At 45.9% G+C, this 17,494-nt stretch overlaps 1 protein-coding gene across 1 annotated transcript in view; it reads left to right on the top strand.

Moving 5' to 3' along the window:
- The window catches only part of NBAS (NBAS subunit of NRZ tethering complex), a 159,866-nt gene that overhangs the window by 125,579 nt on the left and 16,793 nt on the right, over positions 1-17,494 (top strand). Inside the window, exons 43-48 of the mRNA XM_081157251.1 lie at positions 67-317; positions 1,526-1,860; positions 7,989-8,207; positions 10,980-11,182; positions 13,231-13,317; positions 16,047-16,242. Of these exons, the coding sequence (XP_081013377.1) occupies positions 67-317; positions 1,526-1,860; positions 7,989-8,207; positions 10,980-11,182; positions 13,231-13,317; positions 16,047-16,242 (1,291 nt within the window). The remainder of the gene's footprint in view (positions 1-66; positions 318-1,525; positions 1,861-7,988; positions 8,208-10,979; positions 11,183-13,230; positions 13,318-16,046; positions 16,243-17,494) is intronic.

Genomic DNA, 17,494 nt, shown 5'->3' with positions numbered 1-17,494 from the left:
GAAAAGAAGATCTTGTTTAATAAAGGAACCAAATTTTAACACAATTTCTTTGTCCCTTCATTTCAGTTTGTCCACAGTAGAGATTGAAAATCGAGCTCAAGCCCTTCGTCTCTTTGAGACTTTGAAGACTGATCCTGAAGCCTTTCACAAGCACATGGTCAAGTACATTTACCCCACCATCGGGGGCTTTGATCACGAGCGGCTGCTGTACTATTTCACCCTCCTGGAAAGCTGTGGCTATGTGGATCTGGGGAAGTCTGCCATTAAACCCGAAACCCACATTCGGCTGCTGAAGAAGTTTAAGGTAGTCGCCTCAGGTAAGATGATCATTTCCTGGCTTGAGCTCATTTTTTTATTGATTTGAGAGAGAGAGAGACAGACAGACAGACATAGACATCACTTTGTTCCACTTATTTATGCACTCATTGGTTGATTCTTGTATGTCCTGACCAGGGATTGAACCTGCAACCTTGGTGTATTGGGATGATGCTCTAACCAACTGACCTACCTGGCCAGGGCCCTTGAACTCATTTTTGAAGTTAATCTAGGGATTAATTTTCTGGACACAGTCATGTTCGTGCACCGTGGCTGGTATAGATCTGAAACCACAGGATTTTGATGCTAATTTTCTTTAGTTATTGTCTTTTCAACTCCTTCATGTATGGTTGGGGGAATTACATGCCAGAGAAACTAAGAAACCTATTAAAAATCACACAGGTTATAATAGATCTGGTACTAAAATCCAAAGTTTTGACTCCAGAGGTTTTTTTCTGTTCCCATTGGTAATATTTTATCTGTATACAGGACAAGTCTGAGACACTTTACAGTAGGCATCGGCAGAACTACCTCAGTGGAGCCTGTGTGTTTAAAGCATATGTGGAGCCCATTAAAATAAGAACCTTTGAGTCTTTGGTAAATTGTTGAAATCTTTAGAAGGGTGTCTGTGTATCTTTATGCTCATGATGAAGGAATTAAACACAGTAATACCCCTCAAATATCTATGATAATTTATAATTTACAAGGCACTTTCAGATCTATGCTTAATATTCATGGCAATTATGAGAATTTACTGCAGTTTGTCAGTGGTTTACTGAGTAACCACATTAGACACTGGAGTGGACACAGAGGACAAGGAGTGCATCTCTTCTCTGTCTTCAGGTAGTCGATGAGATGCCAGGTGGATAACACACGAATCCAGTGCAGTGTGGTGAGGGCACCGCTAGGGGAAAACGGGCCATGGAGGGACTAAAGAAGCCAGGAGGTCTGACTATCTCTGGTGTCCACGTGAGGAGGCTCAGGCTCACAGAAGTGAGTGACTTGTCCGGGATTGCAGAGTTGACCAAGTCGCAGGCTGGGACCAGAACTAGGATCTTCTGATGTATCTAGGGGGCAGCTCAGTGATGAGCTACAACTAAACTGCTCAGTGAATCTCTACATTTTGCTGCACAGAGGGCTGGGTGTGTGTTTGAAGCCTCCAAGCGCTTACGTTGGAGAGAACTCTCTTTTTTCCTTCTCTTTCCAATAGGTCTCAATTACAAAAAGCTGATAGAGGAAAACACGGACCCTCTGGAGGCACTGGAGCCAGTCCTTTCAAGTCAGAACATCTTATCCATTTCCAAGCTTGTTCCCAAAATCCCCGACAAGGATGGACGGGCGCTCTCCCCGAGCTCCCTATACACCATCTGGCTGCAGAAGTTGTTCTGGACGGGGGACCCTCACCTCATTAAGCAAGCCCCGGGGTCCTCGCCAGAGTGGCTCCGTGCCTTCGAGGTCTGTGGGAAGTACTTTGATCGCCTCCACCCAGGGGACCTCATCACGGTGCTGGACGCAATTACATTTTCTCCAAAAGCTGTGACCAAGGTAACCAGACCTTTGCTTAGGGCAGATGGAACCTTTTAGAGGAATGAAGTTGCTCTTACGTTCTGTAGATGCTGTTTCTGTTTCTTTCCTTGAAATGGGGGATAGTCACAGGTGTGGCGTTTTAGCTTTTTGCAAAGCATGAGGTGTTTGAATTGAGAAATTGCTGTCCTCTGTCACAGATGCCCAGGAAGTTCAAGTATTGGAGGGGAGGGACTCAGCAGAGAGGTGACTTGAAGTCCCAGGAAATGCTCCAGAGCTGGGACCTGGGACCTGGTTGGAGGAGTGGGACAAGGGAATAGACCCTCCAGGAAGGTGGAGGGTCTTTACTTCCCTCAGGCCGAAGGAGGGTCACCTGTTTTATGTGAGGCTTACCCCGTGGAGCTGAGGCAGTGAATCATGACCTTGCTCCCTCAGTTCAGATGGTGTCATCCTCAGCAAGATAGTCTGTTGTTGCAGACTGTCCCAGGAGGCAGTTTTCTGCTGCATCAGGTTAATCTGAGACAAGTGAGACAGAGACATTTGAAATTAATTTTGTGTCTGCAGTCTAGGTTTGTATTTTTCCTCACTTTATTAATTGGCAAGCTTTAATTTTCCATTCAGCGAGGAAAAGCATAAAGTTTAGATACATGCATGTTTGAAGTCACATAACACTACACAGAGAGAAAAATTCACGCTGCAGAGCAGCCGCATGTGGCGGAGAACACATTGGAAAAGGAAGTGCAGTCGGTTTTGGCCAAATCGGCAAAACACCAGCTGTTCCCACAGCTTATGCAGGATGGTAAAAATGTGAAATAAGTGAATATGCTACTCATACATAGTATGCAGTTTTCAAATGCATACCCACCCTGGGTGCATAACCAGACTTTGGAAAGAACTGGTGAACTAACTCTAGAGTGTGTGACAGGAGCAGTAAGTGATTGTTCAGAGGCCAGAATTCAGAGGGGAACAGCCCCGAAGCCTGAATGTGGTGCCCCTTCCACGATAACATGAACCAGGGAAGGCTCCTTGCCCTCGTGATCATAGTCATTCAGTTACCGTTTGCATTTGCGGTGTCACAGAAATTCTGGGGAAGTCTTCCCAGCGTGGATCACTCACGCAGGCAGAGGCAGAGTGCGTGGCCCTCAGGCGATGGGCATGCAGAAGGAGAAGAGTACGAAGCTGGGAAGTGCGTTTGCTCCGATTCTCCATCGTTTCTTTTGGGTCAGTCCCGTTGGTTGGTTGGTTGATTGGTTGGTTGTGGTTGGTTGGGTTGCTTTTCTATTGCTTTTCCATTCAGTAATTAGCAACATTTTTGTAGAAGGGACGGAGAACAAGTCAGTGGGTTAGGAATCCAGGGAAATGGTCAAAGATGCTGCAGTGCAGGTCACACCCTATTGGCGTGGTTCAGACAGGCTGTGGTTTATACAGGGAGGAGCTTGCACGTAATCTCAGCCTTCCTGCTTTGTACTCCCTACTCGCCTTCAATTGCTGGTGCAGATACCTGCATAAATAAGGACATGAAAAGTACTCCTCTCACTCATTAAATGCCACCCAGAAGTTTGCTGGGACCCTTCTTGGAAAACCCTAGGTAATCACAGAATTAGAAGAGGCCTTGAGTATGCTTCTTGGAGCTTGCATCCTGGGTTGAATAGGCATTTGCCCCCTCACCCCACCTGCCCACGCCCTCTGTTTCAGCCCCCACTGTTTCCCCCACTGTTTCTCTGATTCTGACGGGTGTGCCCTGTCTCCTCTGGATTAGGGCAGAAACTATTTGAGAACCTCTGATCTACTTTGGCCTCTGACCTTTAAGCATCATTCCTATGGATAATTCAGCTGCTATCCCTAACACACACACACACACACACACACCCACCCACCCACACCCACCCACCCACCCACCCACCCACCCACCCATCTTTCTTTGGGCTCCTCATAGCTTTCACTTTTTGGTCTTCCTTCTGGAGCCATGGAAACAGCATCGGGGAATCTACTTTTCACATTATGACAGTTCAGATTCTTGAAATAAGCTACTGTTTTCTCCCTTATCCTATTATCCAGACTCTTTGACATAAAAATCTAGAAGAATAAATCTATCCTAAAAACCTTATGACTTAAACGTCCACCTTATTTAATAAGCTTACATGTCATTCAGGAGGCTGTGTTGTAGCTGTACCTTTAAGGTCTTCACGGTGCTAATACCACCTTTTCACGAAGGGTGGCAGCACGCTTCTCACCGTAGTGAGCAGTCGGTGTCCGAAACCCCTGTAAGCACATCCAGATGAGGCATACTACCTAACCGCATGGCAGGACGCATGACCTCCTGATGCATCACTCAAATGCATGTTATGTGGATTAGACTGAATCACTGAGTATTTAGGCGTTAGTTATGTGCTATATGTAATATTAATGGCCATTGATGACATTAAGATATTCCTCTAAGGAACTTAAAATGAAGTTTTTTCTTTATAGGAAAATGATTAATATTGAGAATTTAATGAAATTCTGCTCTGCTCATGGGCAGATCTTAGAAAGGAAGGGAAGCACTAGCCAAGCATAACCAGTTGCTTCTCCCCATGTCGTCGATGTCACTCCTCCTCTCCCAAGTGACAGGGTGGAGAGAGAAGCAGAACTTACCTTTTTGGGGCCCATAGGGGAGCTTCTGTCACATTCACCCCCACACACTCATACCCTCACACACAAACACGCATGTGCTCACATTAAATTTCCCCAGGGAGTAACCTTTTTGGTTGCATATCACTGTCCAGTGTAGAGCAGCCTCAGAGGACAAGCTGCACAGGCCATTGTCCAGCCCCTACGGGGCTGCCTTTGGTGCAAAACCAGTCCCTGCTCCCACCAGCTGTGCTCAGGTTATGAAGAGGTTTCTTGCCACACAGATAGCCTATTTTAAAGCACCCCTTCTGGCTCCTTCTGGCAGGGATGTGGAATAGCAGTCATGCTAAATATCGTAACCTGTAGAAGTCCACGAATTGTCCCTTAAATGTCAGTATCGCCCTGTAATAGTAAGGGGAAACTAATGCTTCCTCCTGAAGTCCATCACGGTCATCCAGGCTGCACCTGAACCTGGGGTAGATTAACCAGTTCCCCCACTTACCCTTCAAATCCAACCTTCCAAACAGTTACAGGAGAAGGAAGAGAAGATTTATTGTACGGTTACCCTGTAGACTAAATACTTTCATCACCATTGTAACAGAAAAGAACATTTAGCTCAAGGAAGTTAAATATCTGTTCCAGCATTTTATGGGAAAGAAGTGAGAGTCAGGATTCACACATAGGCCTGCTCCCAAATCCCGCTTTCCGCCGTTTCCCTTGCCTGAAAAATCTGGCTGCAAAAGCTCTCTGGGGTGATCGTGATTGTGGGCCTGACTGGCAAGCTGAAGGCTCATTCTCTGTTTGTGCTCGGAAAATTATTGCAAATTGGCTAAGGTAATAATTTAGTGAGAGAGATTGAAAGCTGGCCAGAAGACCACATGCGCAGCCCAGTTGTAAATGCTAATGTGTCGGCTCCTGAGGAGGCGTCTGGCAGCCGCGGCTGTGGCCCTTGCAGCCCTGCGTTAATAAGTGCGGGGAGGAGGCCCTTCCTTTCCCGTGAAATGTGTGGGCTCCAAACTCCCAGGGAGTGGATGTCTTGGGGAAGAGAGGAATTAACACTGCAGAATACTATGCAGCAGGTACCAAGGCATACTTTAACATGAAAAAGCAGTGGGGAGGGAGTGTGGAGGTAACTCCCGCTGAACGTGCTCTGTCTGGCAGCTTTACGGCTCTCTTCACGGCTGTCTGCAGTGACATGGACCTCTTTACCTCCCATTCGTCGTCCATCCGATACGCTTCCCCCTCACTTAAGATAACAGTATAATTTCCAGTATCTTGAATATTGACGTTTAAAGTAAAACCGCTCTGAGCTCTGTTTGTACTCCGGGCCGGCTGCACTTACAGTGATCTGAGATGTTCCCCTGTCCCTGCAGAGCAAACACATCTTCAGCAGTTAGAGCCGTTGCATGTTTTCTGTTTCTACTTTGTTTCTTTCGTCGAAGAGAAGTAAAGCCAGACTCTGGTTTTATTTAGTGATAATGACTGCAGCGGGGAAGCCAGTCCATATAGACTGAGTGACTTCTCCCAAACAAAAGGCAGGAGACTATGAATGGTGAGGGCCGATGGGCCTATCCCCAGTGTTGGCTGCAACGACAGTGCATTCTCCTGGCAGCGTGGGCATTCTTGATATTTTAGGAGGGACTGTGGTCACCCTAATGGCCTCTGGCTGCTGAAGGTCACCCTTGGATTTGATCAGGCCTCTTAGTGAGAGAGTGTGGATAGAGTTGTTTTGTGCTGAGAGGTTTTGCCATTCACTTTCATGTAATTTTATCTTAATGAGGTACTTTTATGCTTCAAAGTTGTGTTTCTCTGTATCAAAAATAATTCCAGAAATTGAAATGAACATTTAAAGTTTTTACTGTGAACCATAGGGCTCTAGTATATTTTTTAGTATAACTCTACATTAAGTTCTTATCTGAATTATTGCATTGTACATTAGGTCAGAACAACACAGATGCATTAAAATTTTGATAAATAAGTATTAACTATAAAAATAAAATTGTAATTAAAATGTACATCTTAATGAGGTGGGTAGGGCTTTCAACATTGTTTCTAATTAGTTTATGTGCCCTTGGATGACTGTTAGTTATAGCAAATTGAGATTGCATTCAGCATCAGTTCTTTCCATTTTGCATTTTTATAGATACGAATATTTAGAGGCCTTGTTCACATGGTGGGTGGGGAGGGAGTTATGTCATAACAGTGCCCCTTAATCCTTTGAATGCCCTTCAAGCTATCAGCCCAAAATCAGAGTGATTTATTGTTAAAAATGATTTTTAATGACTTTATCAGCTGACAGCTCAATTAGATTCTTCATAAATTTTGTTGAAAGTAAAGAATTGAAAACTGAGTGACATGCATAAAGAAATTTTCTACCCACAAGCCCTGGCTCAGTTGGCGAGAGTTGTCCCAGTACACCAAGGTTGTGGGTCTAGTCCCTGGTCAGGGCTCATATGAGAACCAACCAGCGATGCATAGATAAGTGGAACAACAATCGATGTTTCTCTCTCTCCCTCCTTCCCCCCCTCTCTAAAATCAATCAATAAATGATCTTAAAAGTGGAAAAAAGAAAGTTGCTATCCAGTTATTGGAACCATTTCACACAACGGTGGTTTGAACTGTCCCTTTGTTGGGTGTTCTGGAGCCTTTTAGACTCCGGGACAGTGTGTCACGTCAGATTCGGGAAGAGTGTGGGCCTGCCTTTCTGTGTAAGCAGAGGCTGGCTTGTGGTGAAGGGGTGGACAGAGGGCAGAGTCGACACCCCGACTTCTGGCACGTTCTCAGGAAGGTCAGTTTTAGGAAACAGGAGTTAGAGGAGGTAAAATTTAGAAACCAGTTCCCTTAAAACTGCCTGCATCTGCATATCCTTTGCAAAGACTGTGTGAGGGTGGCATACACACCCCCGTTTGAAGACCAGGGCCCTAAAGGAGAGGGTGTAGTTTCCCTACGTGGCACTGTGGTGACCCAGCCCCCCTTCGTCTCATCTCCTACAGGACAGTCAATCCCTGTCTGATCACACACAGACCGTCCACATGCACCCCAAGACTCCCCTCGCCCAGAATACGTGGTCAGATGTATGTTTGTAAGATACAGCTCTGCTACTAGTGATGCTGGAGTAACCGGTTCACCCAGAACCACAGTGGTTTAACTTAACACAGCAAAGGCTCATATTCCCTCATGCTCTTATCCCAGGGAGGGGCCCAGACCTGTACCACAGTCACGTGGGGTCCCGGCTGATGGCTGCTCCACCGTCTGGGACCAGTGCTCCCCTCAGCTGCCGTGGCTGGGACAGAAGGGAGATGGGTATTAGCACTTTAAAAAATCTCTGTTTACGAGTTTAATAGTGCAAATGGTATTTCACCATTTCTGTTTTCTTCACAGAAGAAAAACCAGTATAACAAAAGTCCTGCTTGCTGGTTAGAGTTGCGTGTATTAAAATTTCACTTTCGTTCTCTCTGTCTCACTAATACCTTGTTCAGTATGCCATATAATAACGTAGGGCTGGTTTGGCTCACTATTGCTCACTACTTTCTTTTAAGCTGTCCGTGGAAGCACGTAAAGAGATGACTAGCAAGGCTATTAAGACAGTCAAGCATTTTATTGAGAAGCCACGGAAAAGGAATTCAGAAGAAGATGTCCAAGAAGCTGTGGATTCTAAAGTGACCTACGCAGACACCTTGAGTCACCTGGAGAAGTCACTCGCTCACCTGGATACCCTGAGCCACAGCTTCATCGTCTCTCTGCAGAGCAGTGAGCAGGTAGTGAAACGAACACTCTCCTGAGCTCAGGGGCCCAGCTTGTATCAGCATTTCTTTCATTCAGCCTTTAAAGCTACATCAGTGGTTCTGATAGGGTTTCAGTATTGCAGACATCCTTGAAAAGGGTCCTCAAGCCTTTGTCTTTAACCCATTCACCATCACCTGATAGCCAGTTCAGTTTCACTTCTTTACAAAGGATTTTAGGCCACTTCACATGATTGATAACCTGGGAGGAAGGAAGGGAGGAGATGGGAGGGGAGGGGTTGGTCCCATGCTGAGGAGGGGACAGGCGTGGTTGGACAGCCCACGTCTAGCCAGCAGCTGTTGTGCTTTTTAACTGAATAATGATAGGTTTTTCCCCCTGAATTTTCAGAAAATTTTAGAAATCACCACCCCTGCTTGTTTCAATAGTTCTTTTTAATTGAGTGTATTCAGTCTGTTTTTGTTTCATGTTTTCAATATGACTTGGTTATTTATTGGTATGAAATTTTTTGCTAGTGAAATTGTTCCCAGTGGGTTTGTAGCTGAGACCCTCCTGGTGTGTCTGAGAAAGCACCCTCATGAGATCAGGAGCCCCTCCCACAAGGTGTGAGGTGTGAGGACCAGTGTGTTAGGGCTGCACGCAGACGCCTCCGTGGCCTTCGGAGCGTTTGTCCTGGATTGTCACGTGGAATAGTCATGAGATTTTAGATATTCTTTCCCATAACTGAAAAGCTGACAGGCCAGTAAGTACCTGGTTTTCATGTAAATGAAAACAATGTTTAGATTTATAAGTTTTTTAAATAAAATTTAATGCTGTAGTAAATGAACCTGTGAGTGGCCACTAACCTCATCATTTATTTTTCTGAGATATTACATGTTTATTGAATTGTATTCTTGTAAAAAAAAAATTCCTGACTAGAAAGGGCAGTCAGTGGAGAGGAGTTCAGATAGTCAGCAACAGGAAGACGTCAAAACTTGTGTGAGACTCATAAATGCCAGCCCCACATGGAAAAGACAATGGCAGGGCTTCCAAGTGCAACAGCCTTTCATTTCACTGTGTGTCTCTGGGCCTGCTGGCCTCCCTGATGATAGCGTTAGGTACTGGTGTGAGGAGTGTCGAAGCCTCCAGGGAGCAAAGTGGCTTCACCAGGCGTAACCCATGGTTACGGGAACTAGGGTAAACGTTGACTATTCAGGTGGTTTATACCTATCAGGGCAAAATGTTTTAATTAAAAAAAAAACTAAAATTTAAAAATATTTGTTATTTTAAATCAAATATATTACATTCAACTTGAAGAATTGTCGTTACTCTCCGTGGAACATGTATTGTCTTTCAGTGACAAAACTTATGTGTTGGGGCCAGGAAGGTTATTAAAACAGCCCTTTGTTTCAGCGAGGCTGTGACTTACAGGTAGTAGGTGGCTGCTGTGCCTGCAGCTCAGTCAGACCAGGGTGGTCTGCAATGGAAGACTCTGGTTCCTAGAGTGGGCGTTATTTGATTTTATTAAGGAGCGTTTCATAGCAAATCCTGGAGGTAAACTTTCAAGGTCATGCATTTGTCCCTTTTAAGTGCCAGCCTTGATTTTACCTCTAGTTATACCCCCCGTGAAAGAGCATCTTACAATTCAGGAAGGTTAGACCCGTCTAAGGAAAGGCCTAATCTCATGGGGCTCAGCTGCCTCTTGGCTGAGTGAGGATGCTACAAGGGACAGGTTTTTTTTAAACAAAGTGTCACAATGGGGAGGAGAGTAAAGCAGAGTCTCATGTGGCCGATCCCCAGATGCAGCAGTTATCTAGAGGTGACCAGACGTATTCTGTGCTTCCCCTGGCCACCCTCATCCTGCTCCTGGAGATTATTTTAAAGAAAACCCCAGTCATCATTTATTTTATCCATAAATACTTCCATATCTATTTCTAAAAGATACATTTAAACATAACCACAGCAACATTATAACAATAAAAAATAACTACGAGAAATTCTTCAGTATCATCAGATATCCAGTTAACGATCACATGGTCGTTTGGAAAGACAGAATTGTATGTTCAGGGTTACTCGTGAATCTTTGGAGAACCTGGAAAGTGCTGTTAACATGAAGTGACCGTATTTGGTGTGCTGACAACAACAGTCTGTGTCCTATTTCTTAAATTATTGTCATATTTAGTTTTTATAGATATCATCAACGAGGGACAGGCAGTGTGACCTGGGGCTGGGGAAGGAGCTTTCAGATTCTAACCCCGACTCCCCCAGTGGCTGGCTGTGTGACTTTGGACACATTGGCATCTTTGGTCTTCAGTTTCCTTTTTGATAAAATGGAGCTAATTAAACCCCTTTGAGGGGTTGCTATAAGCATTAGCTTGGATGACATACATGTATACACGGGTGTCCGTGGTAGATGCTCAGTAGATTGTAACAGTTGCATGGCTGTAGCCTGATGATGGTAATAGAGGAACTAGCGCTTCCTGAGTATGGCCATGTGCCTCCATCGTGCTGAGGGACTGACTATCGTTTCATGAATGTTCTAACGCCCTCTGTTCATGAGAACCTGCTGCCCTCATCCTGGCTGATGGAGACTGCAGTTGGAGAGCACAAAGGCCCACTAATAAGTGGGTTTGCCTTCCAGCCTGGCTGGCCCCCGAGCCCACCTCTTAACAGCCAATACATGCACTTCAGTGGAATTTGCGGTTGCCCTGTATTTGCTTCAAAAAGCTCCTAAATGCTTCACTATGGCCATGTAGACATTTCATTTCCATTGGATATTTAGGTGTTGAATTCCACTTTTTTTTTTTCAGGAAATACTGCAGAAATACAGTCGCCTGTATGATCTGTCCCGGTCAGAAAAAGGGAAGCTTCACGATCAAGCCGTGGCCATGTGTTTGGATGGTCAGCCTCTCGTGATGATTCAGCAGCTGCTCGCTGTGGCCGTGGGCCCTCTTGACCTCTCGCCCAAGGACGTAGTCCGGAGTGCAGTAACAAAAATCATCTCTGCGTTGAGGTAAGCGACACAGTAGCCAGTGAGGAAAACCTGAGGGGATGTTCTGCCAACCGCAGTGCTTGTTTCGTGGCTGTTGCGAAGATGAGGTACCATTTTGCACATAGAAGCTTTTCATGAACATGACGTACTGTATAGAAGTGAGAGATAGATTATTATTAGATTCCTCAAAGTCCTATGTCTTGAGAAAGGAGAACCATGAAAATGTTTCAGTATTGGTATTGTGTGTAATATGTCAAGAAAGTCGCTAACTTCCGGTTAGACGCCCCCTCCCTCCCAGCTATTCCAGAAATGAGGGAGAGGCCCAATGGCCTGTGAAGCAACCAAGTGTCCGGCTGTCCTGCGACCTCAAGGAGGATTTTCAGATCTTGCCTTTTCTAATTTCCCTTCGCACGGCAATGGGGAAATGGTTCCCAGAGGTGCTTATGAGGTATATAGGGCCAGATGAATCACGTATGAAGCAGTTAGGCTTCTGTTATGTGTCTTAGGACAATACTTACCTGCAATGAATGTCAGAAAGCAAACCAAAAAACCCTGCCCACAGTGGAGAAATTCTAGCTGTATATTGATATGCTGGTGCCTTTGTAGAAGTGCATCCAGGAGGATCAGAACAGAGGGGGAAGTTACGCTAAGAAAATAATGAGGCATCAAGTGCTTTCTGTGAATAATGCAATTAGGCTAAAAGATTTAGTTGCATGTAATTCATTCCCTTTTTAAGCATTCTTTGTAATTCTGTATCGCTCTTGAGGAACTTTTTGATTAAATGCATGTCAGTTTGCAGCAGCTGAATTAAATCAAATGAGCCTTTATCAGTTTAATTAGCCCAGCTTCATGCAGTTTTCACCGGAATGCTCTGAGGTATCTGGTAATTTTATATATAGAGGGAGAGATAAAAGGTAACATTTTTTAGGAGTAATAAAGCTTTGCTCTGTGACTGACACTGGCTTGCTGGTGGTGGCTACAGACCCGCTTCCCCTTTCAAGTGAAGAGCGGTGCTTGTTTCCCACATGTTGTGCCTTTTGGTTCAGTTACCTTTTATTGTTTCTTAAATCAAGATTTTACAGGAAGTCCACAAAAACCAACATTTTGAAACACTCGTGCTGATGAATTTATTTTCTAAAAATTGCACATTTTCATTGTTAAAATAAAATGATGTGATGTTTTTACATTTATAAAATTCTGACATAAACTGTACTCCCTCCTCCACTATACCCAGATCTACTACCAAAGATGTGATTTGGCTCTGATCTAGTAAAGGTTGTACTCGGCACACTGTAGGCAGTCCCTGGGTGTGAATTAAATCTCTGCAGTGGAAGGAATGGGAACATCGGGAGTTCAACTACCTCTTTTTCAAAGGAAAGAGGCTCCTATTGACAGTACCTGTAGCCTTTACCTTTGAGAAAGTTAGTAAAATTCAGTAGGCATAGGATAACAAAGGCACGAAAGTAACTGAACCCAGGCATTGACTTAAATCATGTAACTTAAATTATTCATAAAACTCATCCGAAACCTCCTTTCCCCTGTTGTATTTTCAAAATTCACTGGAGTTTCAGATTCAGGTTTGCACATTTGAAGAATGGGCGTCACAATAGCGCCTGTCCCCTGGGCCACTGGGATCATGGAGCGGCAGAATGTATGTAAAACACCCCACAGGCCTGATATCTGTTAAGTACCATGAGCACAGGAGTCTTTTAGTAAATAGGCCTGCAGAATTTGGATGATTGTTACATATTTAATGTTGAAAATAGCTCATGTATTTAATGTCCACTGAAGGTCGTTTGAATGACAGAACACAAGTGGGTTTCTTTATTCTCTGGTCAGGCAAACACGAATATATTAGACTGCGAGTCCCTTCCAAGAAGAGGATGTTTTATTTTCATGTCCTTGCATGCGGTACTGGGCTCGGTACATTTGTATGCTGCACGTTCCACGGACGGCCATGGGCTGGCGGTGCTGTGCCACCCTCCCCTGGGCGACCTGAGTGTGAGCGCCAAGCTTACGTTGGAGGCTCGAGCCAACCTCTTCTCACTCAGTTCTTTTTCTCTTCTCAGCGGAGGCAGCGACCTTGGTGGGCCCCGGGATCCACTCCAGGTTCTGGAAGGTGTTGTTGCAGCCGTCCATGCCAGCGTGGACAAGGGGTAAGACTGGAACGAGTTTGCGACCTCATTTAGGCCTTCCTCTGCCCCAGCATTACTTCTCGTGAGCATGTGTATGAAGCCCCTAAGACTAAGCAACGTTGCTAGGCATTTCTGGAGAAAGAGCCGAGCACCTTCTGCATATCTAGCTTGCTTTTGCTGGTACACACATGGTATCCCCAGCTGCATGCTGACCCCACTGGCTCCAGCTCACCTGCTCTCCTGAGCCTTGTTGCTGAGAGAGCCTGCTCCCTTCTCACCTTCCTCCCGGGGAGGCCAGGGTGGGGATGCTCTGAGCTTAGAGGAGGAGGGATTTACAGCCGCCACAGGTTAGCTGTATTGACTACATATGGTAATTCCTAGAGCATATATGTTATATTGTTTTTTAAAGCTTTATAAGTGCTAGACCTGTCTTGTCTGAGGACTAAGCATGTCCAGGCTGTGTAAGTCTGGAAGGTGTGTCTCTCCAAGGCCATTTTTAGGAAGACTCTTTATTCACATGCAGTGGCAGTAATAGGAGTAGTGACAACAATGAATTAATAAATACTTCCCAGAGTTTGCAAAGATCTTGCCTATGTCTGATATCCATGCCAACCCTGTAAGGCCTTGGCCCAGTTTTCTTTTTTTAATGGGAAATACGATTTAATAATAATGAAGTGTTTGAGAAAACTCCCCATAGTTCCAGTCGGTAATATAATTGATTTTATTTGCATATTAACTTCCATGCTGCTGTTGTTCAGGTCCAGATACATTTTTATATTGTTTTGATCAAAATTTAGAAACATGTATATTTTATTTAGTTGCTATCGTGACATTTTTATCCTTTTGGATTCGTGATTATTATTTTTGATGGCTGCACATGCTGTTGCCATGTTCCGATGAGGACAGGAAGCTCAGGGAGAGAGATGGACTTTTCCCGGAGTCAGAGAGCTGAGGCCAGAACCAGGATTCCAGTCTGGCTCCGAATCACAGCGGAGCACCCGGTTGCGTCGGGAGTGTGTTTCCATGCATCGTTTTGTGCTCAAGGTTTGGGAGAAGGAACATAGGATCAGCCATGTAGATGAGTGTGGAAAACACTCGAGCAAGGCCCCTGCTGGCCCCCGCCTGTGCCCTTGCAGCTTCTCTAGACCCCTTCATTGGGGCCTGTGGGGGTACAGAAGCCGCAGCAATGGCTGGTTCAGCCTTTCATCCTAACGAGACATTTATTTATTTTCTATGTGTTTACTGTGTGCCATGCTCCGGGGTAAGTCACGAGGAGTTAAACCTCATCGTCTTCCGGGGCAGCCAGTGTGCCCAGAGCCCGTTACTCTACTGCAGAGTGGCGAGCACTGTGCAGAAAGGAGGCAGGGGGAGTGTTCACTCTGCTGGGGGAGTCGGGGCGGGATGTCCCAGGGGTGACACTAGGCCTGGTCTAGGAAATCATCAGTCTGTTAGGAGGAGGAGGTGGGTAGTTGTGCTCCAGGCTGAGAAAGGTGCCCAGGCAGCTGCAGAGTCAGCAGAGGGCACAGCAGGTGGAGGTGCTACGTGGGAACCGCCTCAAGGAGGCACCCAGGCCGCCTGTCCCACCATAGCCTGTGGGTCAGGGCTCCTGGCAGCTCCCCCGCTGGGCGGTCAGCAGCGAGTGGCTCTCGGGTCCTGCTGCCCTGGCTCCGGGCCTCACCCCATGAAAGGGTCTTCCCAGGTGCTGAGTTAAGCCCCTTCCACTGGGGCTCCTCAGTCTTGTCCACTGGGGACATCACACAAAGATGAGAAGGTGGTTTTCCTTAATGATTTTCCGGCCAAATATACAGGCTAGTTTAAGCTCTGGTTTCCAAAGAGGAAGCCCTCAGGGAAAGGAGACACAGACCAAGGTCCAACTTTTCACGTCACAGAACAATTACCAATGCTTTTCAACAAAAACTGGAGATTTTTTTTTTCTTTTCTTAAAAAAGAGACAGGAAGAAAAACAAAGGCATAACTTCTAATCCTCAGAGGCACACTATTATACAGATATCACTGTATCCATTTTACAGATTGGGAAACGAAGCTTAGGCAGGTATGCAATGTGTCCAGGGTCACCCAGGGGAGGACATGCTGTGAGTTTCTCCCACCGTAGCCCATCTCCTGACATCACAGAGCCCCAGCAGCAGACAGGAAGGTCACAGTGCATGGGAGCTGCCTGAAGATCTTCGTGGAAATTAAATTTACTGAGGTGACATTGGTTAATAAGATTATATAGGTTCAAGTGTACATTTTTGATCCACGATCTGTGTGTTGCCTTGTGTGCCCGCCACCAGAGTCAGACCTTCTGTCACCGTATATTTGACCCCCTTCCCTCCGGCAGTCACCATATTGTTGTCTGTGTTTGAGTTTTTGTTAGTTTGTTTTTCATGTTTGTTCATTTGTTGCTTTTGGTTTTATGTCCCACATATGGGTGAAATCATATGGTTCTCGACTTTTTGTGACTTATTTCACTTCTAACCGGCTCCCAAGTACTAGCCAGTCCGTGGGCTGATGGACTGAGCTTTGAGTGGCAAGGCCTTGCGGCGGTACTTCCCTCAGCGCCCGCCTCTCCCGCAAGCTTCTCCCTGTCTCGGCCGTTTGTTTGTTTGTTTGTTTGTTTTTTACTTTCTATCTTTAAAAGCACGTCCTAACTGAAATGACCCACAAGCATGGTCACCATGTTTGGTTACTGGAGTAAAGAAAGAATTGGGCTTGTCTCTTTCTGTCTAACCCTTGGTTTTGCCCTGCAGGGAGGAGCTGGTGTCCCCTGAGGACCTGCTGGAGTGGCTGCGGCCTTTCTGTGCTGATGACACGGGGCCCGTGAGGCCCCGAGTCCGTGTGCTGCAGATTCTGGGACAGTCGTTCCACCTGACCGAGGAGGACAGCAAGCTCCTTATGTTCTTTAGAACGGAAGCCATCCTCAGAGCCACGTGGCCCCAGAGGCAGGTGAGGGAGCGTCTGGCTGGCTATTGAATGTTTTCCCCGTTAATGTCATGATCACCTTAAGCTGCCTTCAGGTAAACAGCAGCCAGCGTGGTAACTGACTTCCCATGTTCTCGTCAGCCTAGTTGCTTCGTAGTTAAATTGTGCGAGAGTCTGCCTTTATTTCCCGTGTCTGAATATGGCTCTGCAGAGTAGACGGCTCCTTACACACGCGAGCATCGTGTTTCTCCGAGACGCGACCAGGCTTCCCCAGCATCAGGTAGTTCGGGCGGCTCACCGGTCCCTGGAGAGGGGCTGATCTGAGCACAGGCACAGTGCGCAGCTGCTGATCCGTTTCTTCCCTGCTCTGCCCAGGTCCCCACAGGCCCCAGCCGCTCTCCTGGACCTAGACGGGAGCAATGTAGCAATGACCTGAGTTTCCAAAAGTATTTGGGAGCAGAAATAAAACTACCCTACTGCCTTCATTACGCTATTTATCTATAATATTGAAAAATAAGTTAAATCAGTGTCTCCTCTGCCTCTTTTAAAATTAAGAATTCTGTGTCAGTCTGCTGTTGCCGATTTCAATCTTCTGAAGGGCAAGCGAATTTGGTGGAGACCCTGTGCTATAATTAGTAAATAACTGCCTGCCACGTGGAGAAAGAGCCAGAAAAATCATGGCTTCAGAATGGAAACAACAGCAAGTTCTGGAGAGTTACAGAGCTATGCCCATGGTCGAAAATCGAGCTCATCTCCATTATTGTTGTGTTTTTTTTAAACTGTGTCACCTTTCACCAGAGCAGGGGAAAGGTCAGGGCGCTAGTGGACGAATCGCATGCATGTGTCTCTATCTCCCTCCACCGCTGTTTTATAATTTTGGAGAAGATTCTTATCCGTAAGCCTGGCCGCCTGGTGTGTAGAGTGGGACCTTGAACTAAAGGAGCTAGGGGAGAGTTTGCTCCCCTCCTCCGTCATTTCTTCCACACATCCAAGTGTCATCTTCATCTCCGCACTCCAGACACCTGAAAGACCCCCAAATGTTGGCTGCCCAGGCTCCCACTTTTTCCTTTCTTCCTGTCCCCTTCTCCATCCTCAGGGGAAATACTGGATGAAGATGGATTCTTAGAGTAAAGATAGGAGTAGATAATTGATATCACAGTGTTCAATGACCAGAAAAGGAGGCACCGCTACCTTGGCCGTGGCTGGGAATCCTCAGCAGGAGACTTTGCGTGCATCATAGAGGGACTTAATATTTCATTATCCTCGAGGTGCCCAG

The sequence above is a fragment of the Miniopterus schreibersii genome, assembly GCF_964146895.1.
Source record: "Miniopterus schreibersii genome assembly, chromosome: 13".
NCBI lineage: Eukaryota > Metazoa > Chordata > Mammalia > Chiroptera > Miniopteridae > Miniopterus > Miniopterus schreibersii.
The sequence above is the reverse complement of the archived record's forward strand: the minus strand, read 5'-3'. Positions and strand labels throughout refer to the sequence as shown.